This window comes from Athalia rosae, chromosome 2, assembly GCF_917208135.1.
Source record: "Athalia rosae chromosome 2, iyAthRosa1.1, whole genome shotgun sequence".
NCBI classification, from domain to species: Eukaryota; Metazoa; Arthropoda; class Insecta; order Hymenoptera; family Athaliidae; genus Athalia; species Athalia rosae.
The window spans coordinates 20,698,051-20,725,396 of record NC_064027.1 but is presented as its reverse complement, the minus strand read 5'-3'; the positions used below and the strand labels follow the sequence as shown (position 1 = coordinate 20,725,396).

The 27,346-nt window shown below is 39.6% G+C and overlaps 2 protein-coding genes across 6 annotated transcripts; one reads left to right on the top strand and one right to left on the bottom strand.

The window, feature by feature from the left end:
* Positions 1 to 150: 150 nt before the first annotated feature.
* LOC105689504 (protein bric-a-brac 2) lies at positions 151 to 20,857 on the top strand. Of its 5 annotated transcripts, none has more exons than XM_012406553.3 (9): positions 151 to 602; positions 8,443 to 8,587; positions 8,767 to 8,931; positions 15,702 to 15,962; positions 16,089 to 16,194; positions 17,064 to 17,219; positions 18,051 to 18,386; positions 18,490 to 18,940; positions 19,216 to 20,857. In XM_012406553.3, exons 2-9 carry the CDS (start codon positions 8,450 to 8,452, stop codon positions 19,415 to 19,417), a joined length of 1,815 nt encoding a protein of 604 aa, XP_012261976.1. In that variant the 5' UTR covers positions 151 to 602; positions 8,443 to 8,449; the 3' UTR covers positions 19,418 to 20,857. The 5 variants fall into 5 exon arrangements, with proteins under 5 accessions (XP_012261976.1, XP_048507268.1, XP_048507269.1 ...); XM_048651311.1 differs by lacking the exon at positions 151 to 602 and adding an exon at positions 8,162 to 8,338 and having other exon boundaries at positions 17,085 to 17,219; XM_048651312.1 differs by lacking the exon at positions 151 to 602 and adding an exon at positions 8,162 to 8,338 and having other exon boundaries at positions 18,207 to 18,386.
* A 1,959-nt stretch (positions 20,858 to 22,816) lies between these two features.
* Positions 22,817 to 27,148, bottom strand: LOC125500049. Its single transcript, XM_048651219.1, has 5 exons — positions 24,410 to 27,148; positions 23,927 to 24,347; positions 23,617 to 23,874; positions 23,473 to 23,529; positions 22,817 to 23,365 (listed from the first exon to the last, which is right to left on the bottom strand). Exons 1-5 carry the CDS (start codon positions 24,736 to 24,738, stop codon positions 23,264 to 23,266), a joined length of 1,167 nt encoding a protein of 388 aa, XP_048507176.1. The 5' UTR covers positions 24,739 to 27,148; the 3' UTR covers positions 22,817 to 23,263.
* Positions 27,149 to 27,346: the final 198 nt, after the last annotated feature.

The window sequence follows — 27,346 nt, the reverse complement described above, 5'->3', positions numbered from 1 at the left end:
GGTTGCACGGAATTCCCAGTTTCCTTTAGGGGACGCGGCGCAGTAGCGGGAAAATCGTCCAACTGCGCAGCGTTCGGATCGGGCGGTGGGGATGAAACTAGAAGAAATTTAAAGAGCTTTCTACGGTTTCAGAACGGTTTCAGGGGCGGCGATGCGCCGTCGGAGGTGCGCGCCGCGCACCGCGGGCCACCGAGTCACGGAGTTTCCGTTCAGGATCCGTTTCACCAATTCCAACAACCGCAGTCAGCGCTGCCGCTGTCGTCGCGCCGCTCTCCAGTCTCGGAGCATGGGTAGGTAGACCGGAGGAGCAGAGGAGCGGCGAAATGAGAGGAGAGTAAGTAGGAGAAGTGGAAAGCCGGGAAGAGAGAGCAGCGAAGAATTGGGATCCACAACAAAATCGCTTAATCGTTTTGCGCCGCCGTCCGCTACGCTTCGTACCCTACCTACCCATCCGATATACACTCCACGGTACACGATCGGCGGAGACGCGCGCGTAGGGAAATAGCACGCAAGAAAAGGGTTGACACGGAGCTTTACTGCGTTTATTACGAAGGGATTTTCAACTGCAATACGAGCTACCGCAACGTTCTGACTATCAAACGGTGAGTGACATGTACGAAATATAACTAAATAAACCACCGGGTGCATCCATTCCGTGCGAAACCGATCGGTGACAGCTCGATAGACACGCACCACGTCCGTTCAAATTCACGGAGTAATCTAGCCGGAGTTTACCCTTTTCTTTCTTTTATCCACGTTCGCGGTGAAACGATTTTGTCGAATACCCGCCGACGTAGCGAAATCGCTTACCGTCGAGAGCTGTCACTTCATTTTTACCGCCATCGAAATAGTCGAAACGTACAGCGACAGCCGCGATATCCTTATCTATGTTTTTCCCAATGATAAAAATTGTCATCATTGTGTTGCTACGAAAGCTTTAATCATATTACGTACAAGATACATGCCTCTAATTGTACTACTTCAGATTATAACATATTCACGACTGTCCGTCCCCGACTGTAAAACGCATTCGCCAAGTTTGGTGGTAAACGAATCGACGAAATTTCGCAAAATTATGTTAGAAACTTTTGAAAATGTCAACAACAGATGACCGGCTGTCATTAGATGAGTGTCAGTGATGAATGTGCCTGTTAAACGTATATCGCGATCGGTGACAATACGTTGGTGGTTAATAGACATTTTGTATACATATTATCAATTCTCACTCATTTCTCGCGATCGTCAACATTCCGGTTACCTTCGGTTACTACAATGAAGTTTTCTCCGGCCAAGTTTTTCAGAGTCCGCCAGTTTGACAAATATATCGTCCACGTGTCTCGTGAAGTAGTATTCCTATTCATCTGCGGTATTCAGAGTCGTTATCGAGGATCAACCGCGAAGGATTGTACTCGTAATTAGAAATTTTTTAAATTCGAGCTTTTCAAATCCATGTCATGGATCACGAAGTATCAATGTTTGGCCATCTGGTATACCGTGGTACATGTCCTAAGAATTATCTACTGCACCCTAGTTTCAATTTTTAACGATGTTTTTTTTTGCTTTTTTTGCTTTTTTCCTTCGTATTTTTCTCACCTAAATCCATATAATATATATACATACATATAGGAGCACCGCGTGCTCAACGGGCGCTTATACAGTGATAAAGAGAAATGCGGTTGCCTTTGCTGCTGTTGCTGCTGTTGCTAGAAAGCAGGTCTTGTCCGAATCTAGGCCATCACCCTACAAACGCACACATTCTACAGAATTTTACTGTTCTTTCTTTTCTCTCTCTCTCTCTCTCTCTCTCTCTCTCTCTCTCCGCTTCTCTTTCTTTCTCTTTTTTCCTCCTTCGCATACGTGTACGATGTAGACTTCGCGCGGTACATACATACACACGTTTACGCATCTCTGTAATACACATCCGTTTTTAGTCGAGCGATTCTTCTCTATCATAAATGTACGTTTAGGTAGACGTAAGACAATGTCGCGAATATTATTTGCAAGCTTGTATACGAGATCGGTTCAATTGTTGCTGTTTCGACTGAAAAGAATCGAATTTCACGCAAACTCTGTCGGTGCGCAGCAATGTATGCACGGAGCAACACGGTACGAACGATAGAAAAATGACGAGATAGGAAGAAAGAGAGGGAGAGAGGGAGAGAGAGAGAGAGGGAGGGAGGCGAATGTAAGGAATGAAAAAAGTGAGCCGAATTATGATCGATGGAAAGGAGAGCAAGAAACGCGCTCGAGATAGATCTCCGCGAGAAAAGTATGCCTTTCCAATCCAATTGAATCCAATCTCGCGTTTGTGTGTTCCTCTTCCATTGTTGTGTACTCTTTGTCCTCTTTTCGGGGTTTTCCCCCCTCTTTTCACTCTTCCATACTTCCTTTTCCCATACGGGATTCTTTTTTTCCTCACACTTTTATTTCCTCGTACTGTTCTCAGCGGCTCCTTGCTTATCGTAAAAATGAGGAGAATTTACAGGCATGCGAATTCTCAACTTACTTCTATTAGTTTTTTTTTTTTTTTCTTTTTATTTTTATTCGATTCGTTCATTTATTTATTTATTTTTCCTCTATCTTTTCGTTTTTTCAAACGTATTTTATACCTTCCTAGTTTTTGCAACCCCTCGTGAGATCCTGCAGGTTTCATAGAGTAGTACAGTCTCCACACTTCTTGAAGGTCCTGACTCATAACATCGTCTCGTTTATTCTCAGTTTCTCTCCCCCTATGTATATGTATACCTATATATTCATCCTTCTTGGTTTTCTTCTAGTTCTTCTACCACCAGCAACGCGGTATAAGCAGCTTTCCTTTTTGTTTCTTCCTTCTACTTCTGCTTCTTCTCCTTCTTCTTCTTCTTCTTCTTCTTCTTCTTCTTCTTCTTCTTCTTCTTCTTCTCTCAGCGTACATCCTGCCCATCAAACAGTCTTCTTATACTCGTACAAGATACATTGACGGTTTTTTTTTTTTTCCCTCGTTTTTTCTGGTCTCTTACCTTCTCCCTTTTATTTTCTTCTATCTCTGCAGACCCTCCATTTCATCTGATCCCGTCGCCTCCCCACTCCCCCGCTCCCTTTTTTTTTTCTTCATGTTATCGTATACTTCTTCGTTTCTTCTCTCGTATGGTTATATACTCGGGTTTTTCTTTCATATACCTACATGTACACATATACTCTCTCTCTCTCTCACACACACACACACACACACACACACACATATATCGCGCAGCAGCGGTATCTTCGCGAAGTCGCTTATATCCATTGCTTTTTATTATTATTATTGTTATTATTATTTGCGTTGTTTTTTTCTTCCTTCCTTCTTTCTTTAATTATTATTATCATCATTTTTTTCTCTCAGTTTCGTTTCCGTTTTCCTTTTTCTTCTCGAGTTCGTCTTACCCTTATATATACTTGTTTGTATATGTATATATATATATATATTCTTATGTACATATCGTATGTACTACATACCGTTTTCCCCTGCTGATCCTCGGTGGCAAAGCGTCGTCATACTTCCTCTCTGCTTCCTCCACTCCTCCTTTCCTCCTTCCTTTCCGACCCTCTCTCCGTCTCCCGGTCTCTCTTTTTCCTCCTCCCCTTCTCTCGGTGTCCTCGTTTTTCTCTCTCACGCTTCCCTTTCGCTACTTACTCCTTGCCCCCCTAGTCCTCTTTTCGCTCCTCCGTACCTTCTGCATCATCCGTTCTCTCTCTTTCCATCGTACACATAGTCTACTTCTACCTTCTACCACCCCCCCTCCTTCCTCCCTCCTTTTCCCCTTATCTAGAAGTTTCTCATTGTCTGAAATAACCATCTGTCTGCTCTTTTTCATCCCCCTTCGTGAACGAAGGAAGAAGGGCGATTTATTTCCCAGCGCTATATTTTTTGTTTCTATTCCTTTCTCTAGTTTTACCTATGTATACGTAGATGTATGTATATATATATGTGTGTGTTTGTATGTATCCACGTATAATCTATGACGAGCGAGTACAATAACTGTGATAATAGTCGTAACATCATTTCATACGATTTGAATATAATTTCAATAGATAAAACGAGAATGTCAGATAGAAAGGAAGGAAATTGAAACAAAAAAAAAAAAGAAAAAAAAAAAAGAAAAAAAAGAAACAAATGATGATAACGCAAAACGAAGGAAAAATAATTGCCAGTTTATACAACAAAGTACCAATACGCGATGCTGCAGGTTGCCAAGAATCGCGGTTATAAAAACCAAAACTTTGATATATACATATGCATGCATATGTACGTAACCGTATATACATATACGTAGGTATATATAGTTAGTTTTTTCTTCTTATTCTCGCACGCAAGGGTTGTAGGAGAGAAGTTGCGCACCGGGTATACGCGAGTACGAGGGAAAAAGTTTACTCAAAGTCCTGGCGAAGTCCCGGAACGGGAGGAGGTCGTGATAGTACCGTAGTGGTGGTGGTGGTGGTGGTGCTGCGAGGGAAAGAAAAGGAAAAGGAACGGGAATGAGTGGAAATAGAAGTATGGGGGATGGGGTGAAGAAAAAGGGAGGAAATTGCGAGGGTGGTACAGGGGGTGGGGAAAAAAAGGAGATACCAATACCTACTTACTACGTAAAGTAGGCGCATGGATGTTACGACGTGTGTTTGTATGTACGGTCCGTACGTGTGTACTATACTATATATACCTACACCTACTTTCTTACACACGTATGTTAGTATATGTAATGTACATGTGTGTACCTTGTCGCTTCAGGAAATACGTTTCTCTTCCGGCCTACGACGATATCTGTGTGTGTGTGTACAAATATCGTATACATAATATACGTATGTATGCATTTATTTCATTCACATGTATTTATGGATTTATGCTTATCGCGCCTCCGCGTATATGTTATACATACGCATACACATACCTGTATATGTGTGATCAGATGGTAATAATGACGATAATATTTTCTCCATAAATTCCAGGGATGGTGGAAATTCTTTTCTTTTTTTTTTTTTTTCGTTTTCATGCACCATCGGTGCAGGTTCGCTGGAAAACATCGGTAATGACGCGTCAGAACACGAGCAGATTTTTTATATTTCTTTTCTCCCATTCATTCGATTTCCATCTGCGACAAGACGATTCGATCCGATCGGGTATAGGTGTGTGTACGTACGTGCCCTAGGTATATACCTGTATACAAGTGTACATAAATTCGTTATAAAAGCCGCGATGTTCTCAATTTCCTTCAAGTTTTTACCGTAAGGTATAACAGTAACGGCATACCTACCGAATACACGAGGCTGCTAACATCCCCGTCCCGTCTCTCTATGTAAAATGGGTTTTTATATATTTATCTCCCTCTTCTCATCCTCGTATCCTTCTCTCTGCTGCCCACTATCGCCGATCACTCGGTTCCTCCGCAATTCCGAGTTCTCCCCATCTCGTTTTTCTCATTCGTCAATTTTATTTATCTCATTTTATTCAGTCTCACTTCGTTCTTTGCGGGGTCCCTCTTTTTTTGTTTTTTTTGTCCATCTCTTTTCATTTACTGCTATACGCTATACACGCGTACCGCGCGACCTGCAATTTTTACGTACAAGTCGGCAACACGTGTACGTGTACGATGTGTGCGGATGATGTGTTTCGTACGAGACTGTGTTCGTATAAGAAAGCTGAACTCTTTCTTCTTCAACTTTGGGCGATTCTGCAGAAAGAGAAAGAAAAATGGCGGAAACTGAGGGAAAGGGGAGGTGAAGCTCGGCAGAAGGCGGAGGAGGAGTGCCGTGAAATCTTTAGAGGTATTACATACATAGGTATGTATATATACACACGAATCGAGTTGAGGAAAAGAAGCGCGGAGAGAAGCACCGGCACCGGCACCGGCACCAGCACCAGCAGTTCGCGGAGTCGTCGGGCGGTAGAGAGTTTTGTGCTGGGGCACGTCAATAACGTTGGAAAAACGTAAAAAGCCGCATGAGAGAAGAAGTAGAGGAAGGGGATATGGAAGGGAATGGAGAGAAGAGCTGAAAAGAGGGCATAAGAAAGACTCGCGAAGGCGAGGGGGGCGCCGGGGGGGAAGAGGGAGGGGGGGGGGGAGTGAGAGAGGAAAGAGGAGAACGTAAAAGCGATGAGGCAAATATACGTAGTTTCTAGAGATGGAGAGGGACCAAGGGAAATGAAAGAAAGAAAGAAAGAACGAAAGAAAGATAAAAAGCGGAGAGAGAGAGAGAGAGAGAGAAAGAGAAAAAAGAGCGATCGAAAGAGACGGAGGGCGGGAGGGAGAGGAAACGAGCGAAAGAGCTCCGCGGAGCGGGGAGAGAATCCGAAGAGACGACGACGAGGCGAAGGAGAAACCCAAAGGAAAAAACGGGGTCGGATAAAATGAGAGAGAGAAAGATAAAGGATAAAGTAAAAGAGAGAGATGTATGTATATAGATCTCGGAAGTTCCTCCTCTTATTCTCTCTCTCTCTCTCTCTCTCTCTGATCGCACGGTGAATGCGAGAGGAGCGAGCGAGACGGAGAAAGCGAGATTGGAAAAGAAAAAAGGAAAGGGAATGAAAAAACAAAAAATAAAGAAAATACAAATAAAAAAGAAAATAGAAACGACAAGAAAAATTGAGATGAATTGAAGAAGGGAGTCTTGAAAGGAAAAGAGATGGCACTCCCCGTCCTTTTAGGGGTGAATAAAACCCGTCTGAAATGGTCAAATGTGAAACGTATGAATAGAATATATATGTATACATGTATATAACACGTACATACGTACATATATATATTTATTACGCACGTGTGTATATTTACAATCATTCTATATATCCATCCACCCTGTATACATGTATATATACAATAAGGACATCGGTGTGTCGTCATCTCGTGTGAACTGGCATACATAAAATAATTGTTTTTTTTAATTATTATCATTGTTTTTTGGGTGATATAATTGCGATTCTATTTTTCTCCTCGTCTTTCTAAATACCTGAGTATATGTATAGCTATGGCGAGTGAAGATTTTATGCGCGAATTTACATGCATCATCTGCAACATTCGACGACATTAATAATCACTTGCACAGCTACGTGTGTACGATTTGCTTATCAATTTTATACACATGTACAACATATTCTATCTTATTACATATATTATGATAATTGTGGTTCAAGCGTTTTCTCCGAAACCACCTTTGAAAACAACAATAATAAATAAATAAATAAATGTAGTTTTTCTCTTCTTTTTTTTTTTTTTTCTTTCACTCTCAGTTCATCACCTTGGGTTTTTTTTTTCCACGATTGATTTCTCCGTAGTTACCTGTAATAATTGGAAGTTGCTTATAGCGATTGTATTCTTCATATATTGCAATGAGGTGTTATCACTGATTATCAGAATCTTGGACATGACAAGCAGGTAACCCAATTTAAAAGATATCGTTGCGTTTGATGGTATATGAGGTGGAAAGAAAATGATCATCATCATCATTTTATCATCGTTTACTTACACTTGTGTCGTACCACAGATACGTTCTGGATATAACCACGTACACGTATTGTACTTACACGTATATCCATACACGTGAATATTCTTCTTCTTTTTTTTTTTTTTTCTGCTTCAAACGTTGATATGGGAAGGAGAAACTCGGAGAACTCCTCCTCCTTCGCATTTATCTATCTACTTTATACCTATACCCGTTACACACTGGTTTTAGATTTTGTTATCGCCACGTCTAAGCACCTGATAAAACTACGTATGCCTACGGACAGATAACGCAAATAGCCGTATAAAGAGTTACATAGATAGGAAGATAAACCACAGTGCAGAGAACAGGTGAAGTAACCACCTAGTCTTATACTCTAGACCAACGCCCATCTTTCTTTTTGTTTTTATTTTTATTTTTATTATTTTCTTTTCCTCATTCTCCTCTGTTTTTCCTCGAGCTCTTTCTTTCTGCATTCGATTATCATCTGTTCCACCGCGCGATTCGTCAAGTTATTCCGATCGATTTTCCTCATTTCTCGAAGAAAGATCGCTGCATAGACCTCGTTGTACGTTTTGTTCCGTAACTACCCCCTTTTTTTTTCTTTTTACATTTCACTCGTTATTTGTGAGAATAGAGAAATATCACGCCGCAATTGGTTACATAGTTTGTTCTTTTTCGTTTTTTCCTTTTTTTTTTTTTTTTTTTTTTCTCTTCCTTTACCCGAAATCAAATCGTAAAACTTATTTTCGTATTATTTCGCTACGTTACTTGTATGGTGAAAATCGAGATTGTCGAATAATTTAATCTAGTTGTAAGGGAGGAAAACGAAACTGTGTTAGTTGGATGTATTTATAATGCAGGACAGAAATTGGGGAACTCATTACAGGTATTGTTATGGTTATGAAATGATAGAAAAAAAGTCGCAAAAGTTTTAAGTGTGTGAAAATTGACGATGTGTTGTTGACGGATATTTATTCATTCTTGTTGCAGTGGAGGGATGGCGGGGCAGCACTACTGCCTTCGCTGGAACAATTACCAGTCGAATATGACGTCAGTTTTTCATCAACTTCTTCAAACGGAAGCGTTCGTCGATGTTACGTTGGCTTGTAACGAGGCGTCTTTAAAAGCTCACAAGGTACGTCGACGAGAGAAGAAAGAAAGGAGAGAGAAAAACGAATTGGTTACAGTAAAATCAGGATTGATCGTGAAATGGAAAAAAAAAAAAAAAAAAAAAAAAAAAATGAATATCGATGCGCACATATTGATCCCAATTTCTCGTATTATATCGCTCTATTTTCGTTTTTCTGTTGCCAGGTGGTACTGTCGGCGTGTAGTTCGTATTTTCAAAAATTATTACTTTCGAATCCATGCAAACATCCGACGATCATCATGCCGCAGGACGTTTGCTTCACCGATCTCAAATTCATCATTGAATTTGTGTACAAGGGTGAAATAGACGTGTCGCAAGCTGAACTTCAGGTAAATTTTTTTATCTCATTACCCGGAACCGAACGTCGAACAATTGCAATTTTCTTCAATAATCACAAAATAATGCCATTGCCGCTATTTTCGAACGTCGCGTGCATCGCCGAAAATTTTCGAACGAGGCCATTCATTTATTGATCACGCGCGACTCTCCCGCTGCGATCTTCGTTTGTTTCTTGTTTACCTGTTACTTTTACCGGCTACAGATTCCTGCCGTGTTACAGCATCCCTACTATTACCGAAACAGGATCTCTTGGTAACCGACAAATTTACCGGAAGTTGGAAGTCGAGGGGTTGTAGTTTCCGTTTTACCGACCATTTTTCAAGCGATCTGATTTACAATTATGATTTACTTTCGCGCGGTACAACATCGGTATATGAACCGGCTTCACCTACGCGTTTCACGCTCTACAATTTTTACTTTTATTCTCACCGAATCGTTTCGAGCCTAAATCGAGATTAAGAGACACGTGAAACGTCGATGATAATTGAACCGGGCCACGCCCGATATTTCGATCTCGAGACGAATTTCAGGCTATCGATCATCTTTGCGATTATTGAATATATTTGAAAAAAAAAAAACTTTCCTAAGAATACGTAAACTTCGATGTATTAATTATCTCCCCTCGAATCGAGGATAAAGATTTAACGACGTACAGTTTCTAGGGTTCGTAGGCGTCCAATCAAAATGAAATGAACGTATCGATTAATTAACCTGCACAAGGGGCGGCTTCCGCCTCCTGCATCATCCCCTCCCTCATCTACCCTTCCTCATGCAGGATATATTCCCTCCAGACTTCCGTATATATATGTATATATATGTATATACCTATACATGGATATGGTTACACCGATTCTCGCCGTCGTGTGATCATGCGCTCACTGTCCACGTTATACTATACGTATACGATACAACGCCGAAGTAACATCGACCTTGATTGAATGAAAAGCCCGTTTTCCCTCTAGATTTCGTCAATAAAATTAATGCATTCTCGATCAAACGGCACGACGTTAACCCCGTTGGAAAAATATTCGAAATCTTACACGCAAGACGCTGACGACCATCAATTTTCCTTCGAAAGAGAAATTGAGTTGTAAAAATAATCCACCCCTACCTCCTCTTCGCTCGAAGAACCGAATAATTAAAAAAAATAATGTTTCTCTTTTGGTTCCTGTTTATTCAATCTTTTCCTCAACTGTACACACCGCGCAGCGGCTTCGCGTAATCTTTGAACGTCTCTCCGTAGTATAGGTGTACCAACGTGTGTGCGTTTTTGTGTTCGTGCGTTTCGAATGTGCAACGTGAACACATCGGACACATATACTCGCAAGCGTTACAAGTGTACAGGTTTTAAACCCGAGTGCGTACCGGTAGCAGCCGACCAGAGGAGCCGCAGAATCCCTTTGTTCGCGCATCCTCCGGCATCAGAGTCTCCGTCCTCGTGAATTTATCTCCTCTCTCGCTTCGACTTTTATCTCGCACGGAGCCGCTATCTTTTTCTCTCCGTTGCCTTTCGAGTTCTGACTCCGCGCGAGGTGTACGCGGGTGGCGATATAGCGATGGAATATTCGTATTTTCTTTCACTTGAAACGTCATTTCTTCCATCTCTGTCGTCATCGTCGCACGTAAGAGGAAATCGTTCTTCTCCCCTTTTCCTATATGAAGAGCGTCCGTTTTAATTCCGTCTGATGAGGCGGTGGTGGTGTGGGTAACGTAGTGTACACGCATCGCCAGGTACATTCTTATCTCACCTGTACGTCACGTGTGTTCGTTGATCTCCCTTCATTATTTCGTCTATTTTATTTATTCTCTCGCATATTTCGCGATATCCCATCCTCGTTCCACAGGTGTAAGTGGACGGTATTATCAACGAGATAAAAAGAGATGAATATGGAATATTTGAGAAGGGGAACTAACCTGCGGACGCGCCCTCTCCTCTCCTCTCCTCTCCTCTCCTCTCCTCTCCTCTCCTCTCTCTCTTTTCTCTTTGTCTGGCGACCACGCCGACGACGACACCGTCGTCGACGTCATGCGTGCGTCGTCGCTTTCTATGTGTACGCCTCATCGATCATCTCTGTCGCGCATACCTTCCCATTCCCATACCCAACCTACCTACCTACCTACCTACCTACCTACCTACCTACCTGAATCGCGTTTGGTTTCAGGGCTGGCTGGCTGGCTACCTTTCGGGTACAGTCGTGAGTCGGAATTTAACGGCCGGCTATCCCTTCCCTCTCTTGATATACCTCTCTTTCTTTCTCTCGTAATCCTTACCTCGATTATGCATATAATTCAGACACCAAAGCGTTCGAAATCATCGGGCCCTAGGATAGCTCGCAATCACCGATAGAAGTAAGAGAGGGATGAAAATAGCGGAGGAGGAGGAGGAGGAGGAGGGAAATTCGTTTCTCTCTTCCTCTTCCCAGTGGAAACTCCGCAACTCCGAACTACTCTATACTCCTCTCTCGGACGTCGCGTCGTGTCGCGTCGCTCCGCGCCGCCCTCCTCCCCCGATTCTCTCTCTCTCTCTCTCCCTCTCTCTCTCTCTCTCTCTCTCTCGCGCGCGTTCCTCCCACCTCTCCCTCCCGTACTCCCGCGTATCCACCACGCATCCCTCATCGCTACGAACCGGGGGTATCCGCTGGTGCGTCGTCCTCGTTTCTCGTCGTGACACTCGTTGCTGCCTCGCGCGTTCCTCGTTCGTCGGTTCGTTCGTTAGTTTAGTTCGTCCGTCGCGACTCGGGCTTTGCAAATTTCACCTCCTTCTGTCTCGTATTCCCGTCTCTTATCTCCCTCTATATTTTCGTTATCCTCTTTTCCTTCGCTTTGTACCGTTCGCTCTTATCTATATCCATCTCTCTTACTTTTTTCCCTCCTCTTCCTCTTCCTCCGCTGCCGCTGCCGCTGCCGCCGCCGCCGCCGCCGCCGCTGCTGCTCTCCGCGCCCTCCACGAACAACAAATGCCATTTCACTTTCGTTTCGTTCCCCGAGGTAGTGTGGGACGACCGCGACCACGGCTATAACAAATTAATATCATTACGTATTATAGTAGATTAATTATCATTGTTGTTGTTGTTGTTGTTGTTGTTGTTGTTATTGTTATTTTAAATACATTCAACAAATGTCTAATTTCATTGGTCAAAAATTATTACAGCGATGATAAGTAACAATGATTGCAACGTGTGATATCGTCAAATTATTTTCTGATCATTTATCCCGGATGAACTGAATTATTTTAACAAGTGCCGACCGTATAATAAATTCCTTTTCTGTCTTGAGAGAATTAAAATCCAAAACGAAAACTAAGTGCGAAGAGTACGCGGTATAGTCCCCGTTGAACATTACGTGTACAATATCAAACATGTGCGCTCGGTATATACGCATTATTATTGCCATGTATTCGTGAATTTAATTTTATCGACGAATAGAAAAAAAAAAAAAAAAAAAAAAAACAACAACCGACGGTTCATTCAATTAATCTATCTCCGATGATAGATATCCAACGCTATACCCTACCCATGATATAATACGTAAATATCATTCATTATTTCTTACTATTCTCAATATTATCTTTGGATTCTTTATAAACTCGTGTGCCGTACAGACAGTTGAGAGTGTGTGTGTGTTTTCTTTTTCGTTTTTTCTTTTTGAAACATGAATATATTTTGATTACATATCACGTCGGGTATATAAGTTTTATCGAAAAAAAAAACGAAAAAAAAAAAAACAAAACAACAAAACGGTAAAAAAAACGTGTGAAACGCGAGTGCCGCAGGTGGGGGGAAAAAACGAAATCAAAGCGGGGTGAGTCTTTTGTGTAACGAATAATCGAATACAACGAATAGACATAATTTCTATGGCATAGAGAATATGAATAAATAAAAGGCAACGAAAAAATTAACTCTGTAGGCGCGTAGGAAAATCTGCCTTTTTTTTCGACAATATTCCATTTCTCGTTTCGTTTTATCTCTTTCTCGTACATACTTCGAACATACCTTATCAACAAACGAGTAAACAAATTATAATATTAACTACATGGCGAACGTGTATGTACCACATATCACAAGGTTCGGTAATCATTCGCTACATAATTATACAGCATTAAATTGTTGATATTTTCATATCCTGTTCGCAGTAAATCATCATATTTAAATTAAAAGCGAAACACCGTGTACACATTTTCGTTCCAGTAAGTAGTGTCAGTTCGTTCATGGATTCATGAAAATCAAAATCAAAGAAACGAGATGTTTCGCGCACCACGTGGTGGCAAAATCTACACATATACCTAGAAAGTATGTATACTACAGTATCATACATACCTACATCGCAAGAAAGTTCAGGGTGGAAATGAAGGAAGGATCCTTTTATGGCTCACATGACAGAACTGTTACGACTACACGCTGTTCTATATAAATAAGTGTTGGTACTCGCGTAGTAATGTGCCGCTGCAGTTACAGGGTCATTTTGTATGTGTGTCGGTAAATATGGGTGCGTAGTACGTACATAAAAGTATTAGATAGGTAGGTAGGTAGGTCTCTATAGTGGCGTTGCTTGTGTGGTTATATCACATGCACGTATATACCTATGCCTTGGGAAGAAGAGAGAGAGAAGGAAAGAAAAGAACTTTTCTCTCGTACGGGTGACATTATCAGGTTCTTCCTTTGCTTCACATTCGTAAACATTTCTATATACCTTACACTCCGTTGCATAGCGTACCTACCTATGTATATATATATAATATATATATATATACACCGTTCACCTACACAGTTTCGAAAGAAAATCTTTTTTATTTCAGGTAAATTAGAGCGACAAAAAATTCATCAATTACTCGCACGTCGATCGAATCTATTTTCGCATACCCACGTCGGATGTGTTTTGTTTATTATTATTATTATTATTATTATTATTATTATTTTTTTTCTGAGTTTTTAATTCCGCGTGCACACGGGTGTCTCTATACGCCGCGTATTATACATATGTATACGTGTATAGGTATGCGACTGCACAGTCTGCGAATGTCTGGATTATATTCCGTCTGCACCGGCAGCGGCAGCAGCACCCGGTTCATCGTCCTGTGATGCATGTGTGTATGCCGCTGCCATCGCTGCACCGGCAACGCCGTGAAAATGCATAACGACCTGCGAAAACAAGCGAAATTTTACCGCATCATTAGAATTCGAGACTCATTAGTGACTTGGACTCGAATGAATTTTCGGACGGAATCGGATGTCGGAAAAAAGTCATCCGCGCGTCCGATTTTATTCCGGCGATCGGAGAAACGGAAAAAAAATAAATAAATGAATGAAAAAAAAAAAAAAAACAGGAACGTAGGAACGTAGGAATTTCGGGACTTTGGAAAATGAGCGATAAAAATATGGCGATCTAAGGACGCTCAGGGATAGACAGAGACGATTTATTCGCCAAAGAAACACGTGGTGGTGTGAAAATTCTTTTTCAGCCATTCGAGGCGGTAGATGACGTAGAGACGGCGGAACGGCCACCACGCCGGTAGTTGTGCGTGGCGGTGGTGCAGGTTCTTTGGCGTACACACACATGGAAAGAGACTCGTTACACGACAGAGTCCGTTTATACGTATACCCGTGTATACGTCGCGGTAGCGAAGAAGACTCCTCGTGTAGCTCCAAATCTCATACACATTACGTCCCTTTATGTGTATAAATATAAATGCGCACGGGGATTCCCTTTTCACCGCATCTTTATTTGCGCCTGCATTTCGTATACATATACCTTTTAATAGAACATTTTTGTCGCCTTGTATACCGTATCGTCACGGAGATGATCGAACCGAAATCGTTGCGACGTTGCAGGCGATATTTGGTGACTCCGTTTTTGATTTTGATCTCTCTGCCGCTGCAGGGTGTTGACGGCACTCGCGAATGCGCCAGCGAGGGGTGTAGATGGAGAGAAATCCGGCATCGCTACCTCCTCTTCCTCTTCCTCCTCTCCCGCCACCGCCGACTCAACTCACCAATCAATACTTAGGGTTCAAGGGCATCGCCCGGCCAATTATTGTCATCTGACTAATTAACGAAATATTTTCTAGTTTCTCCATCGCTCACCGTCTGAAAAGAAAAACAACGAAAAACAAACGTATACCACGCGCCACCGCATCTCTCGTTTCGTAAGGTTTGATCGAAAATCGCACTAAAATTTCACTCACACATTGACCAAAAAATTCTTTCAAATCGTCCTCTCATCCGCGAAATGCACTTCCGTCTTCCAATTTTTCTTTCTATTCGGGCGAGCGCATGAGCAGTAATTGCGTGTATTAATGTTCGGATTCATACACGTAGAAAATTTACGTTATAGGCTCTGTTCAAGCAGCCGGCGGAGCTGCCGCGGGTTTTGAGTTGGGGGTGGTCGATACGGGGTTTCCAGAGTCGCGAATATCAGGCCGCCTCTCCGAATGTGCTTCCCCTATTCTTCCCGCGGGCTTTTTGGCCCCACCTCTTAACACCGCCGTCGCGCTATTTCCAAACCCCTCGCCTAATCGCACTACGTGCCCCCCACTGTTCCGCGCTCTTTCAAACCCAAATCCTCAGACTCACGGTTGATTAAAGTACGGAACCCGAACGGGGTCTGGAATTCGGATCTCCGGATTCCCGGACACTTTTGTTTTATGGACGACGGGGGGCGGCTCGCTCCGGTCCGCCACGAGAGATGATCAATTTTCGCCGAATCATTCGAGTCGATATGAGGAAATAACGACGATGTGATTTTTTTCTGCTCAATGTTGCAGTCCTTGCTGAAAACTGCGGATCAACTGAAGATAAAGGGCCTATGCGAAGTTCCCGAAAGCAGAGAGGGACCGCCTTCGGTTAGCTTAAGTTCTCCTCCCAGGGATCGAGATTCCGTCACACCTCGATTAAATTACACCAAATTGAGGAGACAGCATCATCCCAAGTACAAAAGGCCACGATTCGACGTTAGATCCGATTCTAGACTCTTCGACAAATATAAGGAAGAGGAAGCGGAAGGATTCGGTCGAGACGATAAAGAGGTGAATATTACGTATGCTGAACATTTCGGAGCGGTTCACTCGATTTTCGTTCCATTGTTCGTGAGTCGAAGGAAGTCCGATTTGTTGTGTTGTTTTTTTGGTTTAATCTGGATTCCAATTTCACAGAATCACAGGGACTGGCAGACCGAAGATGAAGAATTCGGCGAACCTACAATAGTCCTGGAATCGCGACAGAAGGATATAAACAACGGTAACACGAACAACAATAACGGTAAGTTGTTTTCTTTAATATTGCTGCCCCACACCTGAACGTATATGCAAAATTTTTGTCAAGGGCGGAAATTGAATCTTTTGTCACGATAAAAAAAAAGTTGGTGCTCGCATTCAATCGAAACTGCAAACTGCGAGACTCCATCATTTGAGCCTTTTTTACAACATTAAACATCGCAAAAAGTTTTCCAAAAATTGAACGAAATTCTGGCAGACTATGTAACCAACGTTACGCTTTTATGCAACGATGACTGCTCTCTTGTTCGAGTTAAAAGAAAAGGCTCACGGCAGCACTCGAGGATTAACAAGAACCTGCTTCTACGATTACCGATGTGCAAGACCCTGCGAAATAAAAAAATGAAAAAAAAAAAACGCGTCTCAAGTACATGCGAATAAAAGGAATTTGACTTTTATTTTCAGTACGATCTTTACCTCGTAATTGGTGGATGGTCGGTCAGTCGTACACCACCGCCTTCCATTGACCACTGAAAAATATATTTTCCAATACTGTGTAAGATGAATGAAGGAGGTACTCGATCAGAAAGAGAAAAGGAGAGAGAAGCGTTAGAATTGCGACGGTTATTTTTAATGGATCGTGTGGATTTAGTGTATCTCGTATACGCATAACATGAAGTATCATAGGTATATGCATATGTGTATTTTAATGGTTGTTACTCGTGTCGGAAGAATTTTTGTTTGTTGAAAATGATGAAGATTGTCAGAATTATTGAGAAAAGGAATAATTGTCAGGGCTCTAGACTCTACCGGATCCGCGACTCGGTCACTTTGTTTGAAAGAAATAGAAAAGAAAAAGGTGTGGGGCATATCTGTTTTGGATATTTAGGGCAGATTTTTTCACTTGGAATAAAGGTGAGATGTTTTGTCACACAGGAATGGGACATTACGGGCACCATACGGATCCAGGAGACGTTGATTTACCACCCGAAACTCAACCTACACCTCCCAGTGCTACTCTAGTCGGTACGACGATTACGCATTTGAGAGACCCTGACCACCAATCGACAGGTATATAAATATGTACCTATTCCTTTGTGACATTAGGACATCGCAACACCGTTTCTCTCGCGTGATTCCATCCGAGTTGATACCGTTCCAACGGATCGAAGCAATAGAAATAAAGTAGAATGACAGATAGTTTATTTAATAGTTAATTTTTTACAACTGTAGTTGGTCAGAATTCGTAAAGCGTAACAACCATCAAACATACATGTATGTATGTATGTATGTATGTACATATATATAAGTATATATTTGAAAAATAAAGAGGTATCGAAGAGAGCAAGAGATGGATGAATGTAATCTATTTATTTATATGGAAAATCTACTCCAGGTATATTTTCCTTATCTATGTGCCTCGATAACTTGTGACGATGTTCCAATTACATTTCATTACGCTGAAAATTAACAGTGCTGCAACAGCAGCAGCCGCAGCATCGCCTATTAGCTGCTTTTATAGCAAATCAAAATAATTGGGCTAATCAACCTTAACTAGTTTCTATTAGATTTGTGTTGCCCCATTCAAACTGCCCACGCAACCTCATTTATTACTCGTGGCCCAATGCCATTTTTTCATTCAGTGTTGTTACTCGATATTAAATATTAAACAACTGTCCAGTTGCTTATAATTGACACATCGAACCGATGTCTCGAAGAAAAATTATTCGTCATACCTCATCGAGTGCTCTTGTGTATTATTCAGAAATTTCTCTCTCTTCGTTTGAGCTGCTCCTTGCGTAGAAAATATAGAGAATACATATGTTCAGCCCTTTTTCCATGTCAAAAATTCAAACTAACTTGTCAGTATTGTAACAGGGTGATGGTTGTTATATGTTACAGAAATACAAAATTGTGACAGCGTTAAAATAAAATTTGAGACACTGCGCGCGATGGACTCGACGGACACGATAGATATAGATAGTCATATGTCAGATCGAGCTAGCGTCAGTTCAAAAACCGCCGGAGATAATGACAACATGATGATGATCACTCCAGAACTTCTTGGGCTCATGCCTTCAGGCAGTTCTGGACACTCAGATGCCGGAGACAACGGGAGATCGCATTCCGGTCAGATAGGTTCGCACCATCACGGTTCAAAATCGTGGACGCAGGACGACATGGACGCAGCCCTCGATGCCCTCAGAAATCACGATATGAGCCTTACCAAAGCGTCAGGTGAGAATTCGCTTCGACTTGGCTTCAAAGATGACGAATGATAATCAAAATTTCCTTGAAAAACCACAAGTTTTATTCTTACGTCAAACTTTATTATCAACAGCTACTTTCGGGATACCGTCCACGACATTGTGGCAACGAGCTCATCGCCTCGGTATCGACACACCAAAGAAAGATGGCCCCACGAAATCTTGGAGCGACGAAAGTTTGAATAACGCCCTAGAAGCTCTCCGAACGGGAACAATATCCGCTAATAAGGCGTCGAAAGCTTTCGGTATACCTTCGAGCACGCTGTACAAAATAGCAAGAAGAGAAGGTATCAGATTAGCGGCGCCTTTCAACGCAAGTCCGACTACCTGGTCACCTACGGATCTCGATAGAGCGTTGGAAGCCATCAGGTCGGGACAAACTTCTGTACAACGAGCTTCAACTGAATTCGGAATACCTACGGGAACGCTTTACGGAAGGTGTAAAAGAGAAGGAATCGAATTAAGCAGGAGTAATCCAACTCCTTGGAGCGAAGATGCTATGACAGAAGCTCTTGAGGCTGTTAGGTGAGGAAATAAAACGTTGGTTAATCATCGATAAGGATATAAAATGTATTCATTTGTTTCGTCACTGGATGTAGTAATTATATGAGCGTATTAAACGAGTAAAAAACAAATTTTAAACTAAATAAGAAAGCAAGTGAGCGAGAGAGTTACTGGTATACTTGATGATTTGCTTTTTATTGAATACGTTTTTGAAACTGTTTTAAGGCTCGTTTCAACCTTCGGGGGGATTAGTTGTTGGAAAGGAATAAGAAAAATTTTTATTGTTTTTGTTACAGAATGGGTCAAATGAGTATCAATCAAGCCGCGATACACTATAACTTACCATATTCGTCGCTTTACGGGCGTTTTAAAAGATGTAAATACGAAGAGCCTGTAGGAAACGAAATGTCCCAGGACAGCAACAGCCTTCATTATCACAGCCCAAACCAAAACCATCCCTCTTCTGTTCCCGATCAAATGCCTTATCAGGGCAGCTGAAATTTACCCCTTTACTAGACACCTTAAAACGCACCCAAATTGAATTTTCATTATTATTATTATTATCATCATCGTCATTATAATTATCATAAGTTTGTATCACCTATACTTGAAAAATTTTGATCATTTAGATCGATACCAATCGTTACTAAATACAAATATCTATGGTTACGACGGATATACATACGTTTTACCAAAGATTGTAGATCTAAATGCACGGGATTGTGAAATCCAGAAATTTATAATTATTTTTTCCTATTTTTTTTTTGATTTTTTTTTAGAACGAATTGCAGGTTTATTAACATGCATATTATTCCGATCATTATTCTCATTATTACCGTTATTATCATTATTGTTATTAACAATATCAATATTATTTTTGCTAGTATTATTATTGTTATTTCAAATTTTATTCAACGATAATTAATCCCTATAGATATTCGTTGTGCAAGTTGAATTTAAAGTGACGATTGTGCTATCAAGATTGGAAAAGAATCAGAAACAGACCAAATTTATTATCGTTGATTTTGTTATATCGAAAACAGATAAGGTGGAAAGACAGAGAATCGGAAAAATCACATCTAATTTCAATCAGCATCGTACGGTTTCGTGATAGCTCTTCTTATTTCTTCATGTATTGTAATTCTTTTACTATTTCTTTTTTTTTGTATTATTTCTGACGACAATGAACGAAGAGGAAAAAAGGATACGTACATTTGACACGCGAACCTTTTACTGAACTAGTTGTATAAATATTAGGTGATATCACTGATAACGAAAATCCTACAGTATTAGTTATTAAATTGTTTAAAGCGTTGAATAATTATTATTTTTCCGAATGCGTTTGCCACTGTTGTATTGTTTTGATAATATTTTTTATTCAGGCCGTTTCAGATATTATTTTATTGTTTAACATATTATTTATCGTAAAAAGTGAAGAATAAAAAGACGAAAACAAGAAGGACAAAAAATAAAACAACTGTAAATAATAAAAATAAATCTAATATTCTTTCATTATATGAAACAGTCTGTATTTATGTATTTGTAGAATGGACTGAATAGGATATAATAAAACAATGATGAGAAAAAAAATTATATATACATATACATAGGTATATAAACACATGAAAACCAAGAAATAAGTATTCGCTCTGAATGTAGATAATTCGTACAGATCGTTGATTTGATGACAAATTTTTTACTGGGAAACACCTAACTCCTTTTTTTTTTTTTTTTTTCTATTTTATTGGGTATTAGAATAAGATGCGAACGAATCGGAGGTTTCTTTAGATTGTATGTGTATATAAAATTCAAATGAGTATTATTTAATCATCATGGTCACCATTATTTTATTAAATAAATATATATATATATGAATATATATATGTACAGTTTATATACATATTTTAAATTAAAAATTTAACTTAACTGTCATAAAAATTGACCTTTAACTGATTCAATGGTTTCCTCCTCCACTCGTAACAAAAAATTACGCATCACAACGAGTCATCTTGAAATTACCTACCTCTCAAGAGACTGACAAATTTTTATCAGACTTACACCGTTCGATCATAAATCTTAAAATCACGGATGAATCGTTTTCTATTAGTTTTCAGCCATAGCTTCGACGGGTTTCTCAGCCTGCCAAATGTCTTCGTCGTGATTCTTGCAGGTAATCAGTTCAGCGTTCATCTCCAGATAGTGGTACCCCATTTTACCGTCGTTTTTAAATAGAAAACATGAACAAATCAATCAATTTTTACAAAGATTATGGTGAACCACCCTATCTCATAACATTCTCGTCTTGTCTATTTTCGGGAAACAAAGGATTCTATTCAGGGCCGCAAATCACATACTCAGAGTTAATCTTCCTTGAGACAAGTGGAAACTCTTTCGAAATGAAATCATAAGACTATTTGGAAAAAAAGTCTCGAGTTCTACCGCCTCTAATATCTTCGATTTTGGGGCCACGAGATCGAACTCGGTCTGTATCCTTCGTGCGTAAATAAATGATCGAACAAATCCCTCCGGTAACAATATAGCGACGAGCGCACGATAAGGATAGCAATTAATGAAGAAAGGTAAAAATTCTGCTGCGCGTTTAACAATAAGCCGCAATAATTAGTTTCGCGGGAGAATACGATCGGCGAGGCTTACCTTGATTTCCGTCCACAGCGATATACATAGGCATACCTATAAAGGCTATAATTGTTTTTCGCTTCAACGATTTTCAATACAACTTCCGAAGAAATTATACACGATGAATACCCATACGTTCAATATCCTAACAATGGTAAAAAAAATGCTCTAAAATACGCCACGTGTTCATAAAACACGGAGCGGGTTCAAAAATCTGACATCAATTTGAAATCTGTATTTTGTAACAGAGAAGTTGCAAGAAAAATAATTAATGTGAAAAAAAGGAAGTTTTTTTCATATTTATCTTCACACTCAACGTCGTGATTATTGATATCATCGTTATTGTTATTATTATAATTATTATGTTCGTCAAACGAACTCTGCAGCAGCAATCATGTGAAGTGATTTTACCGACTAATTTACGTCCCTTGCGATATGGAAATTTCTTTTTTATTTTACATATTTACCTAACGGCTAGATGAATCGGAACGTTACAGCACACAATATATCTGGAAGAAACAATGGAATCGATAACAGATAGCTCAAACGATACGCATGTCATTTACCTGCAGTATACGTTCAATTGAGTAAATGAGTTTTAAACCTGCAAATCTGATGCCCTGTATATATGCCGATTAATTAAGAACTCGGATTGGTTTTTTTTTTTTCTTTCTTATGGTTCGTTTTTTTTCAACGTGAGGCACTCGTGCAATAACTCGCTCATCATTTTCATCAACCAACGTGATGTGTGAGTGCGGAATATCGAAGTTCGTGGCACGAGGACTCCAGTAATCATGAACGCTCCAAGAAAAATGGAACGTTCTGATCGTCGGCTGTACGAAGCTGTTTTTTTATATCATCAAAATCATCCCGAGATTGAAGGAGACGATGTTGTTACACATCGATTCTCCAAATGTTATTAGTTATAGGATTAATGAGGATATCGGGCTAACCGTAAGAAAATAACGTGAAAAAAATCGGAAAATAAATGAATCGAAAGGGAACAACAAATTCAAACCCCTAATTGTTTTATCGGCGGAACGTATCACCGTAGTTATATTGATCTACGGTATTACTGAGAATAGAAAAAAAAAAAAAAAAAAGAGGCGCGATCGAATTTTTCGACCATAAATACAATTTGTAAATTGTATTCTATACGTATAGCGTGAATTGATTAGATGCATAAATCTTGATATCAATGTGAAATTCATCCGTCTAATGTTTATTCTAGTTCTTGATTATTTTCATACCAATATTTATTCATTTTTATTTTCATACATATCTACATGTGTTCAATTTCCACCTATACCCACACCGCGGCAGTTTGTGCAATCAACGTCGACCACAGGGGAAAATGTACCCCGCAGGGATATTTTGAAGAGGAAGTTGCAGGGTTCATTCGGTCGTCGTGATTGCACCGTTTCTCACTCATTTCCCGTTTCCGTCATCACTTTTATACTCTACCTCTAGGTATTTCCACACAAAATTCACACGCTATTTCGCTACGTCCTCATCCTGATTTGGGAAAACCACTAAATTCGAAGAGATAACAAAGCATCATGTGGTTCAAATGACGTGAAATCAACTGCATTCCATTTTCCGATCCATCTGGATCAATATTACCAAATAGGTTGTCACGACTCCTACGATCTGCGGTAAACAAAATCATGGAATATTGATTGATCTTTTTTTTCTCTTAATAATCGATCAATTACTTACCGAACACAACAGTCCAAAATCGATGTCGAAGAATCCGCACGCGTTAAATTTAAGATTTTCGTGAATAAGCTGGAGCGAAAAATACTGCATCTTTTGGAACAGACCACATGAAATTTATGGAGAATAGAAGATAAAGAAATTCTGCGAAATTAGGTTTGATTACGAAATTCAAATCAGCCATATACCTGAATGCTTACGGTGTTCGATAACTGCTGTACGGGCATTTCGTGGATAATCGAAGCGGTGAAATTAGCCTGCAACAAAAATGAAAATGAAAAGTTTCAAAAATTGATCGACGATGGTCTTTCTTTTTCCTTCGCTAGTTCGGTATTCGCAATCACCTCGTAACTTGTTCGACTGCAGGCGTAACTTATGTAAAATATACGACCGATGTAAAACAACATCCACATTAGTTTGTGAGCAGCTATTTCGGCCGGATTATTGTTATCGGCAATTATAAAATGATAGGCTTCGTAAAGCTGTCCGGTTATTATGACGAGGGTTATTGCTGTATTTACGAGTTGCTGGGTACCGAAAGATCTGTTTACCTTTATGGAAATAACAATTGAAATAACGATGATAATATAACAGCAAAGGGGTTGTATATCCGGTCAATAGCGAACTGTGAGCTCATGGAAGAATTTCTTATACCTTCGTACAAATGCAGCAGAGATCGTGGTGGAGGATTCTCAGTTTTTCAACGCTCGTCGATACCTCGGTGTTTTGTTTTTTCACAATTTCCCGATCTCGTTGCTCGACGTAAATCATTGCGATGTTGAACGACGTTCTGTTAGATTCTAAGATTTTCGCCAGAAGCTTGTTGAGTTGGAAAAATCTTTGTTTCATGACAGCCAGGTAATCGACGAACAAGCAATCCGTTACAATTGACAATATTATAAAATACCCGCAGCATAACCAGTGTATGAAAACAGGTAAAAATTGGCGAACGATCATCTTGTAAATATCCATAAACCCGAGCAGTATGAAGATTGAAATCGACAACAATATTTGCAGGATTTGAAGACGTCGCAGATGACCGTTCGCGATTCGAACGCCGAATAATCTGCGATAAATGTTGAATGATTACGGATAAATTTTCGCGTATAACGCTTGCATAACTTCATTTGCGGTTACCTGAAGACTTTGTCAACCTGCGTTAAATCCTTGGTAGGAAATTTGAACTGTTCACTGCTGACTAGACTGCTTCCTAGAACGACAAATACGAAAATTCCGTTCGCCACGAATTGGGTCCATAAAATAACGGTGTCAACTTTGGTTAATATTTCTTCATTTCCGCTCGAAAGATTTATAAAACTTCCGTAGAGAAGTCCTGCTACGATTAAAAGCACTAGGGACGTGTAAAAACGACCTAAGACCCCATCCACGTTCAGACCCATCACTTGAGACGCCATTCGAAGAGGTTTCATCGCTTTCTCCAGCTCCAGATGCACCATCATTTTCATACCTAATAGAGTTAGAAAATTGAATTTTAGGTTCTTCCGCTCCCCGAGATTTTAGTATTTTGTCTTTTTTTTCTTTTACAAAAAAAATTAGCTCTGAAAAACTATCTGGTTTGAGAAAATTTTATATTTTAAAAAAAACCACATTTTCTGAAATTCTGAAATGAAATACGTTACGAAACCTTTCAAATATAGTCTATTTGTATGTAATGGATTCGAAGTTTGTGAAAAACTCTCAGATAATGCCTTTCTTTTTTATAATTAGTTTCTAAAATCTACAGCATGAATTTCTTTAGCACATTTAAATATCTGTCACTTGTTTTCCAACTGATTGATAATCAGAAAAGATACAGGCATCGGAGAACACTCGCTGCAGCCTCTAGCAACGATAGAAAAATCGGTATGAATTTTTGTGTAGCTAAATAAATATTGCCACCACCTGGAGTAAGAAAAATGAGTCTGGAATTTTAGTATCTGATTACGTTTCGCATGATAAATGAGTGGATAGGGTGAACGCGTACGAGTATACTCATGTATACCTACACAGTTCCAAAATAATGCAAGAATAAATTGTGACTTATGGGTAGAATGAGGACAGAATCGCACGAATGCTACGCTAACGAAATTACAATACTCGGAATAAAAGGATGGAGAAAATCTGTCATATTTTTCCCCAAAACGGATGAAGAATTTATCTCAACATACGAATCGAGCCTCAACTTTGAACGATTGAGATAATTTTGGGAAAATGAATTAGGCTCGCTTATTAAAGTTTTGCGATATTTAGGAACTGGAATAAGCGCTGAAGTAGCGCAGCTTTAAGAATGAGAAAAATATGTATACGTATTTTAAAGTGCAGTAAAGAGAAAAAAAAAACTGAAAGCATAGATGTATACATAGTGTAACAATATGTTATATTTTTGAATAATCATATCACCTCGTATAATAATATTGAATGGGTTGTATTCATATACTTTTTTCATTTTCTTATTAATGGCTTTTTTCCCTCTTCTGTGAAATTAGAGACTGCGTACAGTAACAGTCTCAAATTCATCTTCTTTTCAAGCCTGGGTTAAAATATAAGGCATAACACGTCCGCCCTAATTTTGTGGAAATAACATTTATCAAACTTCATTAGCTGAAAGAGATACGATTGGAATTTGAAAAAATGTAGTACGTGTGTTTGGGGTCTAATGAATCTAAGAAATTTGTTTTTTTTTTCCAATTTAAAAAAATTTCACATCCCTCACACGTTGTTTGGGTTCAACAAATGGCTGAATATTCACGTTTCCGGAAATTTAATCAATACTCCTTTTTCGAATATCGAAGAAATTGAAGAACAAATAAAGAAATCTCATGTGAATCCTTCTTTCGAAATGATCCACAAAAATTTCAAAGTAAATCGTTGAAATTATCGAAGAACGTTTCGATCGATGGAATATTACTTTCACCTCATGAATTTCTTCATTTTTATTCTACGCTATAAATGTAACGATCACATATTGTTATAAGATGGAATGGAAACCGTGAGAGCTGTTGAAGTGAAGTACCAGACTTATAAAGGATTTCAAACAGCAGCACCAGCAGCCGCAGTTTTTTTTTTTTATCCAAGTAGAGGAGAATCATTTTTGCGTGAGAAACGACCAAGATGAATAACTGCGCTATTTGAAAAAAGAGAGAAAGCTAGTGAAAAACATTTTCAGTAAAAGCAAAAATTGAGTAGATAAATCGATGGACATTAAAAATTTGTTCAACAGAGACCTCAGATTTTCCATACACGTAAGTACATACATGTCATCCATGTAATTTTCAGACGATGAATAAAATTTGAAAAAAGTGAATAAATTGAAGTAAAAAGCACAGACGCGCGGCTGCGACGAGAAGCTGGTACAGCGAGAAATAATAACAAAGAAATAGGTACATGTATTTTTCCCCGCGGATATTACACGGTGAAAAATTCATGCAGCGGCTATTCCGGATGAAAAATATGAAACGATGATTGCAGTCATCCATGTGTACATATTCGCCTATTCGTACAGAAGGCTATAGAAACGCTAACATTGATTTGCGATTGGAATTGATTGCAGAAATCGTCTGTGCAATCACTGTATACCTATATATCTGTACTATACCTTCCCTCGTTTGCGGTTTGCTTTTCAAATTGATGTGGAGTTGATCTCCATGTTCAACTGTACAGAAAATTGCGGACAGGTGCTACTAGATATAGGTATACTTAATAACCCCGTAAAACAAAACGATGATTACCCCGCTTATATTATTCCGCAGTCTACTGCAAGATCACCGAAATTATACAGTTATCATTTTTTTCTTCTTTCGATTTTTCTAGAACATAGCCATAACGACAACGTTCATCAAGCGTGGCGGATTGATTCGAAAAAAATATGCAAAATAAAATGACAACTAGAACAGTGTTAATAATAGTAACAATAACGAATAATATGAAAAAAAAACAATTATTCTCATATTGGAATATAAGGTAACACAAGACCATATATATGGGTAGTTCAGAAATAAATTACTTTCATCTTTTTCTTCTTCTTCTTGTTATTATTATTATTATTGTTGTTGTTACCGCAATTGATGAAAAATC